Source organism: Aedes aegypti, chromosome 1, assembly GCF_002204515.2.
Source record: "Aedes aegypti strain LVP_AGWG chromosome 1, AaegL5.0 Primary Assembly, whole genome shotgun sequence".
Taxonomy (NCBI): Eukaryota; Metazoa; Arthropoda; class Insecta; order Diptera; family Culicidae; genus Aedes; species Aedes aegypti.
The window spans coordinates 111,452,987-111,476,186 of NC_035107.1; the positions used below are offsets into that span (position 1 = coordinate 111,452,987).

At 38.3% G+C, this 23,200-nt stretch overlaps 1 protein-coding gene across 8 annotated transcripts in view; it reads right to left on the bottom strand.

Moving 5' to 3' along the window:
• Positions 1–7,520: 7,520 nt before the first annotated feature.
• Positions 7,521–23,200, bottom strand: part of LOC5570707 (T-complex protein 11-like protein 1) — a 41,085-nt gene continuing 25,405 nt past the window's right edge. For 4 of the 8 annotated variants that reach the window (XM_021845191.1, XM_021845220.1, XM_021845226.1 and 1 more), the window contains exons 2-4: positions 17,615–17,739; positions 17,207–17,323; positions 7,521–9,375 (exon numbers count right to left, since the gene is read on the bottom strand). In XM_021845191.1, the coding sequence (XP_021700883.1) occupies positions 8,007–9,375; positions 17,207–17,323; positions 17,615–17,637 (1,509 nt within the window). In that variant the 5' untranslated portion in view covers positions 17,638–17,739 and the 3' untranslated portion in view covers positions 7,521–8,006. Of the gene's footprint in view, positions 9,376–17,206; positions 17,324–17,614; positions 17,781–23,200 lie in introns of all 8 variants that reach the window. The other 4 variants (XM_021845237.1, XM_021845243.1, XM_021845211.1 and 1 more) reach the window with 3 other exon arrangements.

Genomic DNA, 23,200 nt, shown 5'->3' on the forward strand with positions numbered 1-23,200 from the left:
TGCTTGATGATTTTATTTGCTCGTAGTGAGATCACAAGACACCTTTAAATTGTCAGCACCAACGACCATGGCGCTTAGACTATTTTGGGCTTGATCTTCGTATGTGGTTTATGCATAACATGTCTCTTCAAGTCATAATCTGGTGTACTAACTTCGAAAGATAGGTATAATTTCCCGAAAAAAGATGAGGACTAGACTGATGCAAATTTTGAAGTTTTTGCTCCCCTATGCTTAAACGATGTCAATTATAATGAAAATGATCCTCCCAAAATTTGAAGTGATTTGGAAGAAATTTGGTTGTGCACACGCTATTTGAAGTTTATATGGAGATTACTATGGAAAACGCCAATCTTTTGTGTTCAGCCCTCTAACACGTCATCATAATATTTTAGGTAAAAGCAAAGATGGTTAGAAGAAAAAAGATAACCGACTCTCGTGTTTTCTAGGCGACATGAATAGTGCCGCTCTGGTGAGTCAAAAGCCAACTAATATGCAATGTTCTTCTAGTGACCACCAGATGTTGAGGTGTTCGTTTATGACATTCACGCGTGAAAAAAGGTACACAGCTCAAACGTGGATGTGCGACATTGCCAATCATCTCTAAATGGCATAAAATGTGAGAAAAAGAAGAAAAAAAACAGCACATGAACAATTTTTAGTATATATAAAAATTACTCAAATGTTGTGTTGTTCCAGAAAAGCCTGATGTTATGTGAGTCGCACTCACTTCAGTGTAACAGTTTTTAAGCGTGGTTGTTTTGATTTCTTCCACTTTTCGTTTTTTGATTGCACGATGATTTTAATTTAGCTGAATATAATGTTTACGCGCTTTTGACTCAACAGATGGCAGTAGTGTTACTTGAATAACGTGTCGTCGACAAAATATATGGCAAAATAAAGAGTCGATCATCTTTTTCCTTTTAACCATCTTTGGTAAAAGTGAACACACTCATCCTATGTGAAAACTTCCCAGCTACAAGTTTGCCGAAGACCACATTTCGATGGGACGTAAGGATTATTTGTTATTATTGATAACAAAGTCCAAATCGTGCTGAGATGATCATTCAATTACTTTCAGAGCAACACTGCTTTTTTGCTGTAGAACATAGTAGCCTGGATTACTTTGATCTATGCTTCCCGCCAGGAGCACCGCTGTTGCCTGCCGAACAGTTGGTGAAGCATGCTACATGCAAACCAACTTTATGATGAAGAATAACAATTTATCGTGAGGTCCAATCAAAAAGTGGTCTTTGGAAAAGTTGTAGCTGGGAAGTTTTCACATAAGATGAGTGTGTTCACTTTTACCTTAAATATTATGATGACGTGTTAGAGGGCTGAACATAAAAGATTGGCGTTTTCCATGGTAATCTCCATATAAACTTCAAATGGCGTGTGCACAGTCAAATTTCTTCCGAATCACTTCAAACTTTGGGAGGATGCTATTTACCATAATTGAAATCGTTTAAGCATAGGGGAGCAAACATTTCAAAATTTGCATCACTCTAATGAGGACTCTTTGATTAACAATTAGGTTTAAGGAAACGTGAGGCATCGTATGATTAAGATTTTTCAAACTATAAAGACTTTAAATTGAAATAAATGAGGTCGTGTATATTTTTTTTGCCACAAAAGGGGCAAGTGAAAAGTTTGTCGTTTTTAATAATAAGTGAGCATAAGCATTGATGACCGTACAATTCATAGTTGCTACTCCGTGATTGACCAGAATAATCGAAGTTGCACAAGGAATAAAGAGATGTAGCTTGGGAGTAGCTGCCCATGTTCAATGTACACTTTCGAGAACTCTAGACATTAAAACATCAATAACGGCACCGGCCACATTCTTACGGTCGTCGGAAAGGAACTGTTAGTGTGACATCCATTGTAACTACACTCAAAAAAATCCAAACGTTATTAGTACGTGGAAAATCACGTACATCATTCCAAATTCATTTTGTCTTCTTTTCACCTGTCCAAGGTAATGCTTACTAGAGCATGTATAGTTACCAAATGATGACTCGATGATTGTTACTGTGGCTACCAATCGCACTTACGTGAAATTCACGTAGGCCCATGAATTCATTTGGACATCTGCATTTCGTGTTCATTCTCTTTTGAGTTCAAATTTAAAGATGGTGGTCGCAAGTTTTTTTCCAGGAGCTGTTGGACTTTAAAATAACTGATTTCAAGGTAAATATGTGATAAATACTGGAGAATCATACATTTTTATACCTTACGTAATATCAATTACAGATTACACAACGTTGAACAGCAAGTCCGGCCAACCTTGAGGAGAAACCCGACATTTTTTAACGGAAGGAGACCTGGACAATCATGAGAGGAACGTGCCTTTGTTTTGATGGAATGTCACCGTGTCAGTCAGTGTGTTGCTGAATATTTTATTGGAAATAATGATATAATATAATGAATAGTTTAATCTGTTGAGTTGTTTTTTTTTTTAATTTGAGAAGCTACTGCATTGCATAAACCAATGCAAAACAGAATTGGTTTCTATGCAATTATTCTGATATCATTAAATGAATAACCATTTACGATTTATTGAGACGCTTCGTAAAAGCTACGTGGAAATTCATGTAGCTATGACGTGAAACTTCGATGGAAGATTGGCTACTTAGTCAATATGAAGGCACAGATTGGATAAAACAAGAACGTACATACATTAAATTAACTAAACTTTGCATGGAAGAAACTATTTTTCCTTTAGAGATGAAACTTATAAACAGTTAAAAGGAGCCCCAATGGGAAACCCTCTTTCTCGATTTTTAAGTGAGATTTTTATGGCAAATTTAGAGAAACGATTAGAAGATAAAAACCAGCTCTCTGAAATCTGGTGGAGATACGTTGATGAAACACACCTTACCCCAAACTTTAGAAACAATTAATAAGGCTCACAAAAACATTGAATTTACTTACGAAGTGGAACATTTCTTGGACTTACTTATTGTAAAGGAACACTCATCACTTACATTTGAAATCTATAGAAAACCAACTAACACTCAACGTATTATTCCAAACACATCAAATCACTCACACTAACACAAAATGTCTTCCTTCAATCACATGATACATCGAATGCTAACAATCCCCCTCAGTGAAACTGGTAGAAGAAAGGAACTTAACTACATTTTTGAAACAGGACAATTACACAAGACAAACAATACAACAACTGATTGACAAAAGAACACGAGAACAATACAAACGTTCACTTACTACTCTGACACAAGAACAACCAACACTCAAACGTATAGCCGTCAATTACAACGATGAAACAAAAAAGCTACGCCCAATCCTACGAAAGTTTGGTTTCGAACTAGTTTTTACCAGTAGAAACAACCAACTCCAAACTCTCCTAGGTTCAACAAAAGACCCAATTGACAGTTTATATAAATCAGGCGTTTACCAAATTACATGCGACCACTGCAATAAAATTAACATAGGACCAAGGGGAAGGTCACTCTACGCACTTCATTCGGCACAGTTGTGCCGTCAGTGCGCCGAGGTGCGCCAAGCGTGCCAAACGTGCTATAACTTTACATACCATAAAAATTCAATGAACTGAAATTATGGAAAAACATTCTCAGCAAGCATTGACATACGTAGTTTTTTTTCATGTTTGCCTCTTGTTATATAATTTTAAAAAGCTCTTAATATTGCGTTACTTTCCCGTCATGTATATGTAAAACTTTGATGGGAATGTTTAAGAATCGGCCCACACGAATTCCTAGACAAGGCGGGAACTACAGATACGGAGCGATACGGAGCATCAACGGTTATGTACGGCATCACGCTGGAAGGGAAGAGGGAGAAATTGGGAGAATTACGATGGAAGCACAGACAGACAGACATAACATCTTGAACAATAATTAGTTTTAATTTATTTCAATTTTAACGAAATGCAAATATTAACACCCAATGTCAAAAATACTGTAACGCGTTTTCAAGACAAAATAATCAATTGAAGAAGATTTTTCTTGCCAAAGTTTGTTTAAATTTGTAAAAGTTGGGAACCTCAAAATGTATGAAAAACAGAACCAAAAATTTATGAATATGCCCAAAAAAAAGTCTTCAACCCCTAAATCATGTTGGAAGACAAATTTCATTTCTTAAAATAGCGAAATATTGATAATGCGGACCACTGTGGAGGGTACTAACATTCTGCAGCCATTTTGTGGTCAGCTCATTCGGGGCTTTAATATAATATGAGAGGTTGCATAAACTTTAGCAATTACCTTTTTTGTAAAGTTTAGAAGAGAAGTTCAAACTTTTTGCCCAAACGGTTCTTTGTTTTAAAGATGGAGTAAGGAGTGACATGAATTCCTATTTTATTCCCCCAGATTCCCCTACAATTTTCCACCCATTTCTCCGCCTTTGGAATTTGCATAGAGCTGACAACAAGGACACAGTCGCCTTTTTATCATTGCTGAGATGGAAATTTCAGTTCACTGTGATTTTATAGCAACGCACATTGGAAAGTTGTGCCTGTTTGTGTGCCCAAATGTGCCAGAGCTGTGCAAGGCGCACTGCGTAGAGTGACCACCCCCTTGCATAGGACAAACAAAACGGACTCTCAATACACGTTTTAAAGAACACGTAGCAGAAGTTACTAAAGCACACAAAGACGCAGAAAAAGGACATGTACACCATTTCAAATCAAAAGTTGCAGAACATATTTACAATGAACAACATTTCCTTAACACAAAAAACATCAAACTTTTACGACATATTTCAAATCCTTGGAAGCTTGACGTAGCACTAGCCGTTTCATCGGTTTCATCAGCCGAATCTAGTAGGTAATTTGCGGAGATGATAAAACCATGACTGATCAATTTTCAACACATTCGCTCGCGCGCGCTGCCTACTGCGATCTCAGTTTGTCGTTTTGAACAATGGACCTATGCACGGGTTCACTATTTGACGTTTTAGCGATGCCGTATTATCTATGTGACCATGGAAACCAGTGAATTCGGCACCACTCAAACGTCAAATTAGTGAACTCGTGCATCGGTCCATAAATTGGAAAACTAGCAGTTATATATATATATATATATATATATATGATTTCTATTACCAATAACATAAGTAACAACTAAACAAAGAAAATTTTTTATTCTTTTCAATTCAATTTTCTTCTGATCTGTTATGTTTGATCAAATGATTTGATAACATTATAACTACAACATTTTCAACGCTAGTTCTTTCATTGTGGGACAGCAATTGCATTTCTGCTCTGCAGAAATTCCACCGCTCGTTATTTGTTTTTAAGAAAGTTAGAAATGACGATAACTCTTCGGGAGAAATCATTTCTCGCATAATCTAGGATAACGCCCTAAAAGCCATTGGTAACCGCGTGTGTAGTTCGTTTATTCTGAGCAAATGAATGTATAAGTATCCAAACCAATAGCACTGCCAGGTAGAGAATTATCCTTTCTTCACCATAAAGTTGTTTAATTACGTATAAATCAATTCGAATGCTCAGAAACAACAAGCTACATACATGATTACCAATGGCTTTTAGGGCGAGTACATAAGTTATGCAAGATTTCTTGCAACGGAATCCTTCAATAAAGTTTTTAGAATCTTTTTTGTGTGGATAGACCTACCCAAGTAGCATTTTCAGCTGAATAAATGTTACTCAGCTACTAATGTTACTAGGCTATACCCCATTTTTATGTTTCAAACTACAAACTTAATTTTTGTTCACGAGCTCGGCATTTCAAAATGCTGAGTCAACTCGGCTTCTGCACATTTTGCTGAAAACTCAGCTAAAACATAATTTTAACCGAGATTCGGCAACTCCTGAAACTGAAATCTCGGTCAATTCTACTTTTTACCCGTATCTCGGCAACAATGTTAGCTGAGCATCAACATTAACAATGTTTTCACCGAACTCAGTTATCTCAAATCCCGATACACTAAAGTTTTTTTTTACACGGTTTTTTTTGCACGTTTTATTAAGTTAATTGATTCACTTGATTAGAAAATTGATGGTGTTTTAATTTAGTTATTTTAAGGTCTACGTCGAATGGATCATTGAAGGTAGTTTTTGTCAGTGCTCACCGCATCAAAACAAAGGCGCCACTGTATATGGGATTTAAGGCTAAGTAGCCCGTCATTCGTTTTGGCATCAATGATGACTTTTCAGCTTGCATTTGAAAGTGATAAAACTCAGTCTTGATAGTTTGTATTGACTTGAAAAAGTATCACTGCACGCGCTAACATGCATAAAGTATGCTGATATTTTTTCAGCTGTGTCAGTGCAAAGCCAACTGATTATCTTCGATTAGAAATCGTGAGATGAATTAGCAACAATCATCAACGACGCGTACAAATTTCAATGACGGCATACTTCGCCTTAACATTGTGACAGCATTGCAATTCTGTGAAACACACAAGGTTACAGTGGCGCTATCTATGCTTTCCATAGCGGCCGTTTCGGTTATTTTAATGATCCGAGGACAACTTAGAAGTGGCACAGAAAATTATTTTTCGCAACTTTTTTCCACTGAAAATATTAAAATAAAATTGCACTCTGCCAACTTGTTACAGAGTAATAGTAACAGGTTAATAATCTTTCCCTCTATTAAGCAATGATGTTTGAAAAATCTCAGGAATCTCTTATCTATCGTAATGTCCTGAATGGACTCGAAGGTTTACGCATGAGTTTTAAACGTTATGAATTATTTATATATTCAGTAAAATATACAAATTAGTTTCCCTTACCCCATTTACCCAACTGCCCCGCGGTACATTAATGTTTTGTGCAACGAGACCACCAGAAGGCGCTATTGTAAAGCATCTAACACGAAGGTAATTAAAGCGTACCTCTGATTGTGATGCATCTGAGAGAGGGTTTCTGAAACTAGACATGTGTGTCTTTCATTTAAGGTGACACAGTTTGGAATCAACTTCTAAAATTGCACTGAAACTTCAAACGCACAAATCTCGCAAAGAAAGCATCCAACAACAGTGTACTTTTTATTTTGGCTTTGTGCACTATCAGTAAGCTTAAAAGCTTAAAATAAGAAGATCAGAAACGTTTGCCAACTTTTTATCCAGTTTTGTGCCTTTGAAAACGTGAGTAGGGGCACAAGTCGGCCATTGTGACGGCCATCTTTGGATTCCGAGATGTTTCACCTTAAGCCAACAGAACTAAATTCGGTCAACACACTGATTTATGCGAGCTGTTTGAATTTTTGGGTCGAAAACGACCTTAAGTCACAATCTGTAACTTTTTGTTAGGGACTAAGGAAGGTTAAACAAGTGGTCGATGGAGATTTTGTCAGTGTTCGCTGCTTATGCATGATCAACTTCTTGCTTCAATCAATGTGTGGTTATATTCATGGATTACAATTCTATTATGACACACAACATCATAACAGACTAGAGGACTGTTTGTTCTTTCAAATCTGATTTGATTAGGTAAACATTTTGATTGTTTGTATATTACACTCGTAGAATTTAATGTTCCACTTATTTACTTAAAAAGGGTATGTTGTATTCAATCGAACATTTCTGTTCAACTGTTTTTTTCATAGTACGATTATAGTTAAGATCAATAAACGGGATGAAGGCGACTTAACGTATCCCAGCCTTTTCAGCTGTAGCAGTGTTTGACGGTTGTATGCAGGCATATTATTGGTTAGTATGCGTACTGCACAGAGAAAAGCATTGAACCTGTTGTTAGTTTTCCTTAATTCCATCCAACATCTGCAAAACAGTTATTCAACTCTTTCAAGAAATAAAAGTATTTTTTCTTCATTCTATCACATTTCGAACTCACAAATTGCTCTTTCCAGATGACGGGTAATGTCCTAAAATTTACCTACTACTGGTGTATATATTATATTCAAGTTAATTTTGTATACTAATCTATTTCGTAATGATCAGTACGAAACATGAAAAACTACACACAAATAGATGTAAGTGGCGATTACTGCTACAAGGAAGAACCTACGTGTGATGACGATATCGACTGACTCGCACCCACTCTACGCTTTGTTTAAGATTTCATGATAATACTCTCCGTAGACTGCATAGTTGTAGTAGGAAATACGCTTGAACGCCGTGGCCAAACTCTCGATTTCGTCCGCGAACTCCTGGAATCCGGGCGGCGCTGGAATGGAACTGTTCGTCCTTAGCACCAGCTGAATGTAGGTTAGCAAGCGTTTCCACATTAGATTCCGCACCGGAGACTCCTTTTTGGCGATTTGAAGGATCTGCGTTTTGAGCGCACTTTCCACTGGTTCGTCCAGTTTGGATTGGTTGAGCTCCTGCAACCGGGTGACGATCACCGATCGGACATGGAGCCAAATGTTTTCGATGTTGTCATCAAGGTCTTTAGTGTTGTTACAGTTTTGCAGTAGAATTCCCAACTCTTTGGCGAGATTTTTACGAACATCGGCAGCTTGAGCGATCGAAGGAATGGCAGCGCACGTAATGGCAAGCGTAGATGCGCAAGTGCATAATCGAGAGGCACGTCCTTGAAGACCGATCACCCTGTCCCGATCCATTTCCAACATTTCCGGGAATTCGTTTTCCGTATTCCAGTCGATAAGTTCCAAGTATGCATTGAAAATTGTATCCTTTGAGCGACGATTTTGACTATCGCTGCCAGGAGCCGACGGACCGGCCGCAGCTTGTTCACTTTGGGCAGTTTGTTCCAGCACTTGGTTACGTTTGAGCCATTTCTCCGTTTCCGGAAAACCATCCTTGTAAAGCTCGAGGAATTGCTTGAATTTCTGTTTCTCATATTCAACCGAGTTTGCAATGACGTCGTTTCTGGCGGCATCCAGTAGACAGTTGGCCATGTCTAACTTCATCAGTTGCAAGGCCTCCAAGATTCCGCGGAACAGTTCTACGACGTCTTGGATTTCTTTCAGCTTGGCAATCTGTTCATCACGCACCGGTGCACATGAGAGTGCCATAATGTGAATCACAAATTTGGCGTAGACTTGAAAATCCAACACACCTTGTTCGGCCTGTTGGCGTATCACAGTTTCATCCAGGATCTCATTGATCCTGGCTAGGGCACGTTCGTTGTTTTTGCTAAGAACACTCTGGAAGGCATCCTTGATGTCGGCCAACAATTGGATGGCCATATCGTAGCACGGCGGCTGACGCCCAAGTTGCTCCCGCAGGACTTCCCAGTACGCCTTGTGCATAGTGTCCTTGATGATCCGCTCCAGTGAGTTCTCCGGGGGTTCGTACGGTTGCAGTTTGAAGTCACTGTTGATTGCAATTTCGTGAGCTAGGGTCATATTTTCGATGTTCTTTACCGCGTCCTGAACCTCATCCAGAGTGAGTATTTTCGGCGGACTGGCAGATGTTCCGGGGAGCACGAATCGAGTTGGACCGGATCTGGAATGAAATGATGAAACATAAATATCTTGCTTTTGTGCTTTTTAAAACTCATATATTCTACATAGTGATAAACATATGTACTTAGAAGTTCTCATCAAGAAAACTCATGCAAACATTCCTGAATAAGTTCAAAAAGTTCAGAGGTAAAGTGAGGATAAGATAAATCCTGAAGTGTTCTTGACTAGATGAATATATGCAGAATTTATTAGAAAAAATCTTGCAATTTTTTGGAAGACTTCATTAAGTTTTTGGACATTTGCCTTACATTTATGTTATTTATGATGGATACTTTCAGAAATCATAGAAGAACCTGGAAAAGTCTTGCAGATTGAACAAGTTTCCAAGAAATCCATAAAGGATTTACAAGAGAAATCAATCATAAATCATCAATCATCAGAGAACAGCTGGAGGAATATTTGGTGTAATCTTTTACAGGAATCCCTGGGGAGATTCCCGTAAGAACCTTTGCAAGAACGTTCAAAAGAATTGCTGATGAAACCCTTTAATCCAGTTCGATCGCTGCCGTCGTCAGACACAGTCGAAGGCAAATGTGCGCTCAGCACTACGGTATTTTTTTTGTTATCGGCTTGTGCTGTATAGGATTTTTTCGTTGCTCGGTTATTCATTGTTGCCGTTTGCCGGTGCTATAGAATATTATCTGCTCATCGACATGGGTGATGTGATGATAAAGAACACTGTCCAATTTCGTTTCCCGTTGGGAAGCCCACGACCATCATGGACTGAAATCGCCAATTTCATCAAACAATTGGATACGGACGTGGCATTGATGGAGACAACTTACAAAACAGCACATGATCGTTCGTTGTTTATTAAATTTGCAACAAAGGAAGCTATGACGGACTCGTTATTAAAAAACACGGAACCACGATCATTCGTTTATACTAGCGGAGTATCTGTAGAGGTGCGTATGGCGATCGTGGGAGAAAGTATGCGGTATGTACGTGTATTTGATTTACCGCCAGAGCTGCCTGACGATAAACTTGAAGGAGTTCTTAGAGAATTCGGAAGAATAGAGCGCGTGGTACGAGAGAAATTCCCTCCGAATTTGGGTCTCGACCATATGTTCACTGGAGTGCGGGGAGTATACATGGACGTCAAAAAGGATATCCCACCTTCCATAGATATTGCGGGCAGGAAAGCGAAAATTTTCTATGACGGACTAAGGGACACTTGCTTTTTGTGTCAAACTGTGGGGCATCGGAGGAACTCCTGTCCTCAGCGGAAATCTCGTGATAGAAAACAGGAAGAGAGCAAACAGGAAAAGACAGGAAATGGGTCATACGCCGCAGTCGTTTCCGGAAACCAAGCGATGCCGACAGAGACGATACCGACGGACGACATTATCGAAGTTCTCGATGAGGAGTTCCTTGATCAGCCCACGGAAACGGAAGAAATGGAACTTAACGACTCTCATACGTACGAACATACTTCGGAGAAGGAAACGCAGCAGCAGGAAAGCATGGAGAAATTGAAAGTGGTTGCCATTGCCATCAAGGAAGCTTTTGAGAACAAAACAGCTAGTATGCGGCGAGCTCAATTTGCGAACTCGAATTCCAGTTCTGGTTCCCAACCAAAGAAGAAATCTTCTCGTAGGTCTTAGAGTAGAATTCCATTGAAAACGTATAAAATTCTGCTGTCAACATGATTTTCGGCTCCGTAGAGTTTATTATTAAACAATTGAGCCTTGCAAATAAATGATTTAGAAAAAAAAAAAAGAAACCCTTTAATACATTCGAAAAAGAAAACTGAAAAACTTTAGCTAGAATATACAGAGAAACACTGTCATTGAAAAACTCTGGTAAGCATTACTAGAAGCGTTAGTAAGGAAATCTTGGGATGTATCCGAAGAGCATTCCTGCGTAACGGAATCACAGGAGAATTTTTTTGGAAGAATCACTGGAGAGACGGATAGTGTAGTCTGCGGAAGAATGCCTGGAGTAATCCCTGAAGAAATGTATCATTGGAAAATCCTTGGTGGAATTTACTAGAGGAATCCCCAGATTTATTTTTGAACGAATTTGTGAAGATTTTCCGGAATATTTTATTGGTAAGATTACCAGCAGGAATCCTTAAAGGAAGATTTGCCAAAGAAATTGGAGCAGCAATCCTGGAAATATTTTCTAAGAGGAATTTTATCAAGAAATCATAGTAATAGTAAAAATGCTTACGAAATTTCTTGAAAGAATTCCTGAAATATTTGGAGACTTTGTAGAAAACTCAACATGAACAATCCTCGAAGAATTTTTGTTTTGAAGAAGTTTCTACATTAATATCTTGTGCAATTAGAGAAGGACTCCCTTGATAAATCTGACCTGGACGAATTTATGAACATATTCTTCCAGAAAATTCTTGTGATAATTAGAGACATTCATGGAAGAATCCATGGATTTTCTGATGAATTTCTTTACACATTGAATCATTACTGAAATATATTAGGAATCCATCACGAATTCTTTAGATGCATTTATATGAAAATCCCTGGCCGGATTTCTTCAAAATCCCCTAGATAAACGTATGGAAAAAACCTTTAAAATATGGATTAGCTTTTAGAGGAATATTTATGGTAAGTATTTAAAATGTATTTTGAGAAATCCTTAAATAGTTATTTATGCAACAAGTTGCAAAATGATGATTTTTTTTCAGCACGAGTTGTACGTTTATCTAACGAGGCTCGAGTTGGATAAATACAACGAGTGCTGAAAAAATCTAGTTTTGCAACGAGTTGCATACAACATTTTTTGCAACATTTCGAAAAATGCCGTTTTAGCCTAACCAAACATTTAAAAAAAAAACCCACCCACCATCTGAAGCTCAAAAGGACTCAGAACAAATTCTTCCGGATGATCCTCAACAGTCCTCCGAGAGTGAGAACAACTGAGGTCCACCGCCCGGCCGAGATAAAAACACTCGATGAGCGCTTAGGCGACTCGATTAATAGATACAGGGCTTGTTGCCAACAATCTGGCCAGCAGGTCATCCCCTCGTTCCCCCCTAGGTTATCAAATTGTTATCAGTAGTCTTGTGCCCAGATAGCCGTAGCGGTAAACGCGCAGCTATTCAGCAAGACCAAGCTGAGGGTCGTGGGTTCGAATTCCACCGGTCGAGGATCTTTTCGGGATGGAAATTTTCTCGACTTCCCAGGGCATAGAGTATCTTCGTACCTGCCACACGATATACGCATGCAAAAATGGTCATTGGCAAAGTAAGCTCTCAGTTAATAACTGTGGAAGTGCTCATAAGAACACCAAATAAAAAATCAAGAAAACCCACATGGGCATACATTAGGCCGTCCCTTATTTTTCGAAAATGAGAAATGTTATAAGTTCGCCATTGTAAAGTGCTCGTTTTGGCAAGAAAAAAAAATCATGTAAAAATTGGAAGTCCCTACGTGGTCCCCCAACAGCCTTGAAGGTATCAGGTGTAAATGAACCCCGTGCGCAAATCGAGCTCGCTGTTCTAGTGCACGCTACATGGGTATAAAAAGCCATTAGTTACACATTTTCCTGTGCGCGTTGATATTCATCATAAAAGTTTATTTCCTTTTGACGTTAACTACGTCTTACGGCAATATACTGGGTGTCAATTGAAAATCTAAAATGTTGCGACCGTCACGAAATTATGTAAGATTTTAAATACTAATAACTCAGACATTTATCGGTAGATTTTCAATATTTTTCCACCAATCGGTCGGAAATTTATATAACATTTTACTCAAATGGAGAAAACTTTTGATTTTTGACGATAGACTGTCGAAAATTAGGAATATGTCGACTTCTTTCTTACGTAACCAAACTCGTTCATTGAAAATTGAAAATCTAAATACTGTCTTTCACGATTCCTTTGGGTTGGCTAGTGCACTATAAAAGCAGACCAATTTCTGCTTCTTCGCGCATTCTTTTTTTGACGTTAACTACGTCTTACGGCAATATACTGGGTGTCAATTGAAAATCTAAAATGTTGCGACCGTCACGAAATTTTCTAAGATTTTAAATACTAATAACTCAGCCATTTATCGGTAGATTTTCAATATTTTCCCACCAATCGGTCGAAAATTTATACAAAATTTTACTCAAATGGAGAAAACTTTTGACTTTTGACGATAGACTGTCGAAAATTGGGAAAATGTCGACCCCTTTCTTACGCAACCAAACTCGTTCATATTGTCTTTCACGATTCTTTTGGGTTGGGAAGCGCACTATAAAGGAGACCATTTTCAGCTTCTTTGCTCATTCTTCTTTTGATGTTAACTACATCTTACGGCAATACACTGGGTGTCAATTAAAAATCTAAAATGTTGGGACCGTCACGATATTATGTTAGAGTTTGAACTAAAGGAAGGCTGCAAGTATGAACATCGACTAAAATTCAAATGCAAAAAATCACTTGGCGTAGTTAACGTCATGCGGTCGTGTCTTGTACACTACCCCCTCTGATTTTTTAATTATGGATATTATATCAACTAGCTTTGTTCAATAGATTTTCATTGTTTAAAACAAGTTATTAGTTTGGCCAGTACCACGTAGTTGGGTAAATGTTGACACCATCTGTTTATTGATTTCAAGGCGGCGTACGACTCAGTGAAAAGAAATGAGCTTTGGCAGATAATGTCTGAAAATGGTTTTCCGGCGAAACTAATTAGGCTGATATGTGCTACGCTGGATGGTTCGAAATCAAGTGTTCGGATCGCAGAGAAGGTGTCAACCTCGTTCGTGACGTTAGACGGGTTGAAACAGGAAGACGCACTTTCGAATCTACTGTTCAACATTGCACCCGAAGGTGCTATTAGGAGATCTGGCGTGCAGAGAAATGGCACTATTATCACAAAGTCGCACATGCTCCTTGACTTTACGAACGATATAGATTGGAATCTACTAATTGGAATCGATCGCAGGTCAGTGGAAGAGGCCTTCGTGCCTCTGAAGAGGGAGACAGCGAGGATAGGCCTGACGATTAATTCTACCAAAACGAAGTACATGGTTGCAGGTAGAGATAGAATCAGGCATGGTGGTGTAGGTGCTGAGGTAGTGTTTGATGGGGATGTGTTTGAAGTTGTTGAAGAATTTGTTTACCTTGGAACACATGTGACGTGTGACAATGACGTTTCTCGCGAAGTGAAAAAACGTGTTGCGGCTGCGAATAGGGCCTTTTACGAAATACATAACCAGCTTAGGTCCCGCAGCTTGCAAACGGAAACCAAATTCGCCCTGTATAAAACATTGATTCTTTCGGTGGCTCTCTACGGGAACGAAGCGTGGACGTTGAATGAGTCAGATCGGAAAGCTCTCGGTGTTTTCGAGCGGAAAGTGCTGCGGACAATACTCGGTGGGAAACTCGAAAATGGTGTGTGGCGCAGACGCATGAATCACGAGTTGTATCAAGTGTACAAAGATGCGAATACTATCAAGCGTGTAAAATACGGCAGACTTCAGTGGGCTGGTCACTTAGTGCGAATGTCGGAAGAAAAAATTGCGAAAATAATATTCAGCAGGGAACCAGGTAGAGGTCAGTGGCTTCGGGGAAGACCACGAATACGCTGGCTGTACGCAGTGGAAGAGGACCCGGCGACCCTAAACGTTCGGGGCAACTGGAGAAGTTTTTGTTTTGTTGGTTTTGTTCTCTACAAGCGAGCAAAAGCATTTGATTATCGCATACTCTGGTGATAAATTTTCCACCTTCACAAAACACACTCAATTGCTAAAAATATCGATTTGTTTGGTATCAGAGGATGGAGGAGGTTTTAGAGAACGTGTTTTTCATAATCACAAGAAAATATTTTGTGAGGTTCATAGTTTTGGGATCATTTGCGTCTTATGGGTTTGATGTGGGCTTCGTGACCGTGTGGTTAGTAGTACCAAGCATTTGGCCGCATCGAGTCAAGGAGTGTGGGTTCGAACTTTTCGTCAGGAGTGTATTTCGACTGTGGCACTGGGCGTTGCATGCTTGTTCGTTGTCTAGTGTGATGCTTCCTTCAAAGGGCAAATCGTCCACTGGAAACATTAACGTTGGTGTATTTTAATGTTCCTATATTTTTGTTGAAGTTAAATAAATATTATATACAGAGGTCTATAACCGTTTTTTGAAGAAGAAGTTTGTTCCTTTGATAAGAGACAACTTAGATCAATACTAGTTCATAGGCTTTTAGCAAAATAAAGCCGCTTATTACACTTACATGAAGATTCAACCACGGCTCTCTAGAATGAGCCGTTTATTCTGAAATATATTCAAGCATCCAGGTATACATTTATTCTATCGTTTAACAGGGGCACCTGTGAATAATCTCATCACATCGATGAAGCTTTCAAAGCTTCCATCACAAAGATGTTGAGCTCGATGGTTGCATGTTAAAATTTGAAGGTAACAGATACAACAATATGTACAAATAATAAAAACATTTTTTATTTAATTTTCCATAAGAAAACACATGATATAGTGATTTTCGCAATTTGTTTTTTTATGCTCGATAGCTGTTTGTTTACTGATACGGGATTTTCGGCTCCGTGATTCGGCTGGTACAGCTTGTGTTTTGCATTTTCTTAAACTTTACCGCGAATCTTAGAATATTGTGACCGTTTTTCTGCTATTTGAAGTTAGCCCTTTGACTACCCAAACAACCAGAAGTCGCATAGCAGTATACGAACAAAGTTGCTTATTTGTACAAACTACATCACTCCCGCACTACATGATGGATGAAATCGTTTGATCGATGAGTCTCCTCGCATAAAACGCTATTTTATGAGTCCATATGTACATTCGATTTCATCCCGTATACTTGTACAAAGTAAGCCGGATCAATTGTTGGATTATGTTGATTTCTCATGAATACAACATGGTTTTTGCCAAATTTAACCCACAGACATTAACTCAGAGATCATCAGGAATTCCTTTAAGGTGATTATAAAACGAAGCCAAACTTCGAATTTTCAAGTGCACAAGACTGGAGAACCTGAGAACAGTTCGCGTTGAAAATCAATCACATTACTTGCTTGCTGGTGGTGACCAATGGGATAAATTTTCAACGCGGAGCGCTGTTTGGTTCTCATGTCTTATGCTCTTGAAAATTTTAGGTGTGGCTTCGTTCTATAATCACCTTAAAGATTCTTTCAGATATTTTTCAAGAAAGGTCCAATTCTTCCAGGATTTTATCCGGTGATTCTTCCATCGATTTCCCTAGGACATCCTCCTAGGCTCCCGTTTAGAACTTCTTCAAAAAATCAACCAGGAATTTCTCGAAAGATGCCTCCAGGGATTTCTTACAAAATTGTCCTTCAGAATTCATTTAAGATTTTAACTGAGAATTTCTCTAAGGATATCTCCAGGAATGACTTAGAGATTTCTTTTGGAATTCCTACAGTAATTGTTTTTTTTTTTTCATAGGCAGTCTGCTAACCAAACAGCAAGCCTATCTGCCATAATATTACCACCCCTACACCTTCCCGCATGAACTGGTGTAGATGCAAGATTGTTAGACATTTAACGGCAAAATTCTTTCTCTTTCGCTCTTCAACAAAACTTGAAAACAATGGTGCCAGTACCTGTCAACTTTGAAGATTTTTTTTTCTGGAGAAACTCTTGAGAATAATACTGCAAGCAAGATAAGGAAAAGATTTTTTTGGGGGGTTTTGACACGAAAATCCAAAATTTCCCTGATTGTTATCAAAATTCCCTGATAATTCCAGGTTTTGCAGTTTTTTTTACGAATTGAAGAAATCAAGGACGAAATGTGGACCATTTGCTAATTGATAAGACTTGCACCAAGTCGAAAAAATCTCTAAACTTAGTATAGTGAAATAACTGACAACCAACTTACTTATCGGAGCCTTCGCTCTCGGTACGAGCCCTCAGAATGGCAGCTTCGATGTTGGCCGGAATGTCTTTCGCCTCGCTGGACGACGATGACTCTGCTGCGGACCCCGACGAGTCCATTCTACAAGAAAAGTAAGATGTTTCTTCAATTAGTAAAAAATCATTCCAAATTGTTAGAGGTGAAGTTACTGGAAACTTTGATTTTTCAAGAACGTAATGCTTTGATGGTGAATGAATGTGATTGGGTAACTAGCACATAGCAAGTGAGCTGCACATGAATATAGGAGCAACAAATTTGCGCGCGCGATCTAAGCTGCTGTTCAAGGCATTACGTTCCCTTTGGATATTAAATCTAAAACTTCAAACCTAAAAATAGACCTCATAGTGTGAACGCTGGCAGTGGCAGTATTACCTTGAAAATGAATCAGCTGGCATGGTTTTGCCTTTGCTCGCCTTGCTTGGCCGACGTTACTTTCCCTCTCGGTAGACCCGTCTCGAACTCAAGTATTGAGCTATTGTTACAACTTCAATGAGCAACTGTAGCGAAAGACACGGGAACAGAAGAACTGTAACAATAACTACTTTGCGTGGCCATGCGGTTACAAAAAGTTGTGTAAGTTGAAACTATAAATTGAACCGCATCACGATACGCCCCGACGTCATTGGAGTTTGCATGCGCAATAAAGTTGCTGATTTAAATTATTTTATGACCATATAGGAGAACGCTTTCTATTTGAAAAGGGAGTAACGGTATGACAACGCCGACAACTGAAATTAAATCAAATGAAATAGCGAAGAAGGGTCTTGGTTTTGGCAAGTTCCAGGGATGACTATTTTCCCAAGTACAGTCGCCTCTCCACATCTCGATATCGAAGGGACCATCGAGATAGGGAGAGATCGAGACCAAGAAAATGAATTTAATGAACACTAGATTGAAAATCACTCCGTTACTAGGAAAATAATAAACAAACAAACTTCATTTCGAGTTTCCAAATTGTTCTGAATCCCTTAAATCTGGTCTAGTAACCTTTGATAATGTTCTTATCGACATATGGAGAGAAAATTAGGAACAAACAATCAACAGGAAGACATCGAGATATGGAGATATCGAGATAAGGAGGATATCGAGATATAGAGAGAGAAATCGTATGCAGAATGAAGGGACCGAAGCAATCATCGACATAGGGAGAGATATCGAGATGTAGAACATCGAGATGTGGAGAGCCGACTGTATATCATTTACCTTTCCATTCAAGCTAGTCCATTGTACATATCAAATATTAAACCTCTACAAAGGACGCGGTGCCATATCTCTGTAAGGTGAATCAATCCGTTTTTCGGTTACAAAATATGAGCGATCAAATTTTAGAGGCCAACGGAGACGAACGGTCCCACTGCTCTGGGTATTGGGCAATACACTACATTGGGCTATACATTGCTCCACTACCGCCGTGTAGTAAACATAGTGAAGCGATCCACCGGTTGATCGTAGCAGGGTTTCTCGAACATTGGATCGCAAACAGTGGTTTTACGAGTCGCGAAGTTGAAAGTTAAAAATAAAACGAAAATATATTTTTGTTTCATCGTTACCTTCTAGTTCTGGTGAATCTACGAGATTTTGCCCAAATTTAACTCACTGCATAATTCCGTGCATTTTACGAATATCAGGAAACTATTGATACATAAATTAAACATCTAAAACAATATTCAATTTTTTTTGATTTCTCAGAAATTAATTCTAAATAAGAATAGAAAAACTGGTTTTAGATAGCGTACAACAGGGTCACTTCGATAGTTTTTTCAAAAATAAAGATGGACGAATTATGAGTGAAATTATGAAAAAGTGCTCAGGTTAGACTTAATAGAAAGGAAAACATATGGAGATTAAAGTTTTCATAAGATTTTTTCAGAAAATCTGGTCAGACTTTTTTCTATCTATATTATCCTTTTTTCGGGAATTACTATTGCTGCTCGTATGCAATTTTAAAAGATTTTTTCCCAAGAATTTCATAAGCAATTGATTCAGTTATTTGCTCAAAGAATATATTTATTGACTTGAACGGCCTTTTTAAAGAATTCCCAATTAAATTAGTTCAATATAGCTCCAAGAATTCAACCTGGATTTTTATAGCGCCATCCCCAGAATTTACCTCAGAGCAATTATTCCAAATATTCTTTCACAAATTTATCAACAAAAACCTGGAGTTCATCCGGTGATTCTTCAATCGATTTCGCTAGGATTTCATTCCAGATATCCGTTCAAAACATTTTCATGAGCTCAAGCTATAATTTCTCTAGAGATGCCTTCTACTGATTTCTAAGGATTTTCACCAGAATTGCCGTTCAGTTTGTCCAAGATTTCGACCAAGAACTTTTCAGAGGATAACTTTAAAAATAACTCCAGAGATTTTTCATATGATTACTTCTAAAAGTACTGCAGATTTCCAGAGATGTCTCCAGGGAACCATCAAGGACATTAAGATATTGTTGTAGAAATCCCTGAAAAAATCCGGAAATTATTGCCAAATCAAGAAAAGTTAAATCAGATAATCGATTGAGCCCCTGCATAAAATCCTGTACGATTTTTCCATGAAATATATTAAACAGAATCCCTGATGAAGGGTTTATGAAAATGGTCGGAATAATTTCTAGAGTGAAACCTCAAATAAAATTATGAAGGATTCATGAACTTTTTGCTTGGAAAATTACTCAAGAATTGTTTGAAAAAACTGACTGCCTAATTTTAAAAGAAACGTTGGAGAAATGTTAAGAGAATTTGTTGATAAATTTTAGAGGAACTTAATGATGAATCAGCGGCAGAATTTATTGAAGAGTTCCTGGAAGAGCTCTTAATAAATTCCCAGTAGTCTCTTGAAGAGTTTTGCACGCTCAAAAAAGAGTTCTGGAAAACGTGAACTGTCAAAAATACACCATGAACTACCATTATGTTTACGCATAAACATGATCTAGTTCACGATGTATTTTTGCTTGTTGACGAGTTCACGTCTGCTTTTCACGAATACGAGAACGGATTTTTTTCTGTGTGGAGAAATACCTGAGAGAACCCGTATATGAGTTCACGACGTAGTTCATATGAAAATAACTGGAAAAATCAACTTAGGAGTTCCTGGAAAAAAATTCTGAACAAATTTCTTTAAAAAATCTAAAAAAAAAACATTTTGGAGGATTTTTGAGTAATTATGGTAAGGGGCTTACCCGAGCCGAGTGGTTAGAACCCGCGGCTACAAAGCAAAGTCATGCTGAAAGTGTCTGGGTTCGATTCCCGGTCGGTCAAGGTTTTTTTGGTAATGGAAATTCCTTGACATAGAGCATCATCATACCTGTCACACGATGCGAAAATGGCAACTTTGACAAAGAAAGCTCCCAGTTAATAACTGTAGAAGTGCTCATTGAACAGCTGAGAAGCAGGCTCCGTTCCAGTGAGGACGTTAATGCCAAGAAGAAGAAGAATGGTAAAATGGCATGTGCTACATATATTTGAGAACCTCTGCGTCCTAATGTTCATTATATTTCATCTTTTATGTTGCCACCGTTCGTCACAAGCGAGTATGTTAGGTGGACGTTCATAAATTACGAAAGGGTTTATCACATGTCATACATATCTCTCTGATTATTTTTATATAAATATATCATGTTACGATGAACAGGACTACGAGAAAATCTTCTTACGTAATTTCTGGAAAGTACCTATTGCTGCACTTAAACTCGCGGCATCCTCTATTTTTATACGCACAGAGTTCGGTAAAGTAGGTTCGGCAAGGTAACTCAGCTCAACGCGCACGAATGGCGGTTTGAAATAGCGAAACAGCGAAATGCGGTCAAACAGTGTCTGTGGTCGGGAAAATTGGCCATCGCGCACACTGACTGACTGTTGCAAAGAAGCGGGTACGAGTGGTCGAATAAAATTTGGTCACGCCAATGCACACGCACGTTGGAAACGTATTGTTAAATGTCCACCAATAATTGTGTGATTACTCTGCTTCAATTAAATTTGGGTAGGTTTGCTGTCCTGGACACATATGAATATAAAATAACTAAAGATATCTTTTACCCTTAAGAAACCTTACAAAAGAAATATAAAATTTCTGATTCTACCCCATTACCCCGAATGACATTAACCCGAACGCCATTACCCCGAATTTCGAAACCCCGAACGACCCATCACCCCAAATGACATTACACCGAATTCCAAAATCATGGGGAAAAGTCATCAATATCATTATGTCAAAATAATTGTAAATTCGGGGAAATAGCATTCGGGGTGATGGAATCCGAGGTAATGGTACATTCGGGGTGATGGCATTCGGGGTAATGGGGTAGAATCAAAATTTCTTATGCAGACGACATGAAGCTCTTCATGGAAGTAAGTAATTCTAGCGAAGCAGAAGAATTCCAGAATGACATTAACTTATTCTTCACTTGGTGCAAAAAGTCTACTCCAACTCAATGTCAAAAAATGTAATTCAATAGCATTTAGTCGAAAATATGTAACACCTCCAATTGAAGTATTTTTAGGAAGTGCAGAAATGTAAAATTGTAAGGGATTTGGGCGTAATCCTAGACTCTAAACTCACTTTTGTAGAACATTATAATTTCATAATAAACAAAGCAAGCCAAGCATGCTGGCTTCATTAAGAGGTCCAGTAACAATTTTCAAGACCCATATACTATTAAACTAATGTATATTGCATATGTAAGACCAATTCTGTCCCCAAGTATGAAACCCGTACCATGTCGTACACGAAGAATGTATAGAATCAGTACAGAAGCAATTTCTTTCATACGCCCTTCGAAAATTGAATTGGACTGTACTGCCACTTCCGTCGTATGAAGCACGCTGCCTCCTCATCAACTTGGAAACACTTAAGCCGGGAATTCGCAATGATTCTCTTCATAAACAACATTATTTCGAACCGTGTAGACTCTGCTGCACTTCTCTCTCAATTGAAATTTCACGCATTATGCTCAAAATGGACCAATAAACCGTATGATGAGTCAGTACAATGTACATTGCGAATTCTTTGGCATTACTATGTCTAAAAAGCAGCTCAAAACACGACTAAAGAACAATATAAGTAATCCATAGCATGTAAGAAAGTATTGTGATTATTGTATGTAGTCTACCTATGCTTGACGAAATAAATACGTAAATAAATACTAACATGACCAACAGTGAACGATGGTTTTTTTTTCACATTTTCGAAATGACCTAATGTAGGTTGTAGATCTAGTAAAATGTTATAAGTAATGTTTGGAATATCTCAATGATTTCTCAATTCATTTCAATATTTCATTTTTAGAAAAAGTTTTACAAAGATGATTCGCTATGAAAAATCATGAAACTTGATGGGTCAAATAAGAGGGTTTGTTTCACAGGTCTACAAGTGGCCACTTTCCTGGAGCTCGTATTCGTGATATTTCCGGGTGGTTCCAAGTATAAAAACATGTAGTTGCTTTGATCACCAGTAAATGGGCGCTGAAAATTCATGAAATTGGATGGGTCACATGCTAGGGTTTATTCCAGAGCGACAAGTGGCTACTTCCCCGGGGCACCAAATCCGTGAGGTAACCAGGTGATGCCAGAGTAACCTACGATGTTCTTACATATATATTCAATCTTTTTAACCTTCCAGTCGTCGCGCGGTTTGCCACCGTCAGAACCACCACGCTGCTGTTGTGAACGAAAAGCGAAGTTTTTTCAGCAGTGTTGTACAAAATACAACAGCGCGACGACTGAAGTGTTAAACGTTTTCTCGAACAAGGAAAAGATTAAAAGCGTAATAATGGAACTGGAAAACAAAAATTATAAAATACCAATCCAAAATAATCTATTACTCTAACGGAATCCGGAATAACTCCGGTACTGTTAGACCAAGGCAAACCATATTATGGCCATCAAAACTAGAAGCGATCCCCGATCGACTGAAGCTGAAAGAATTGAAATCGGTTGAAATTTGATCAAATTAGAGCTGATCAA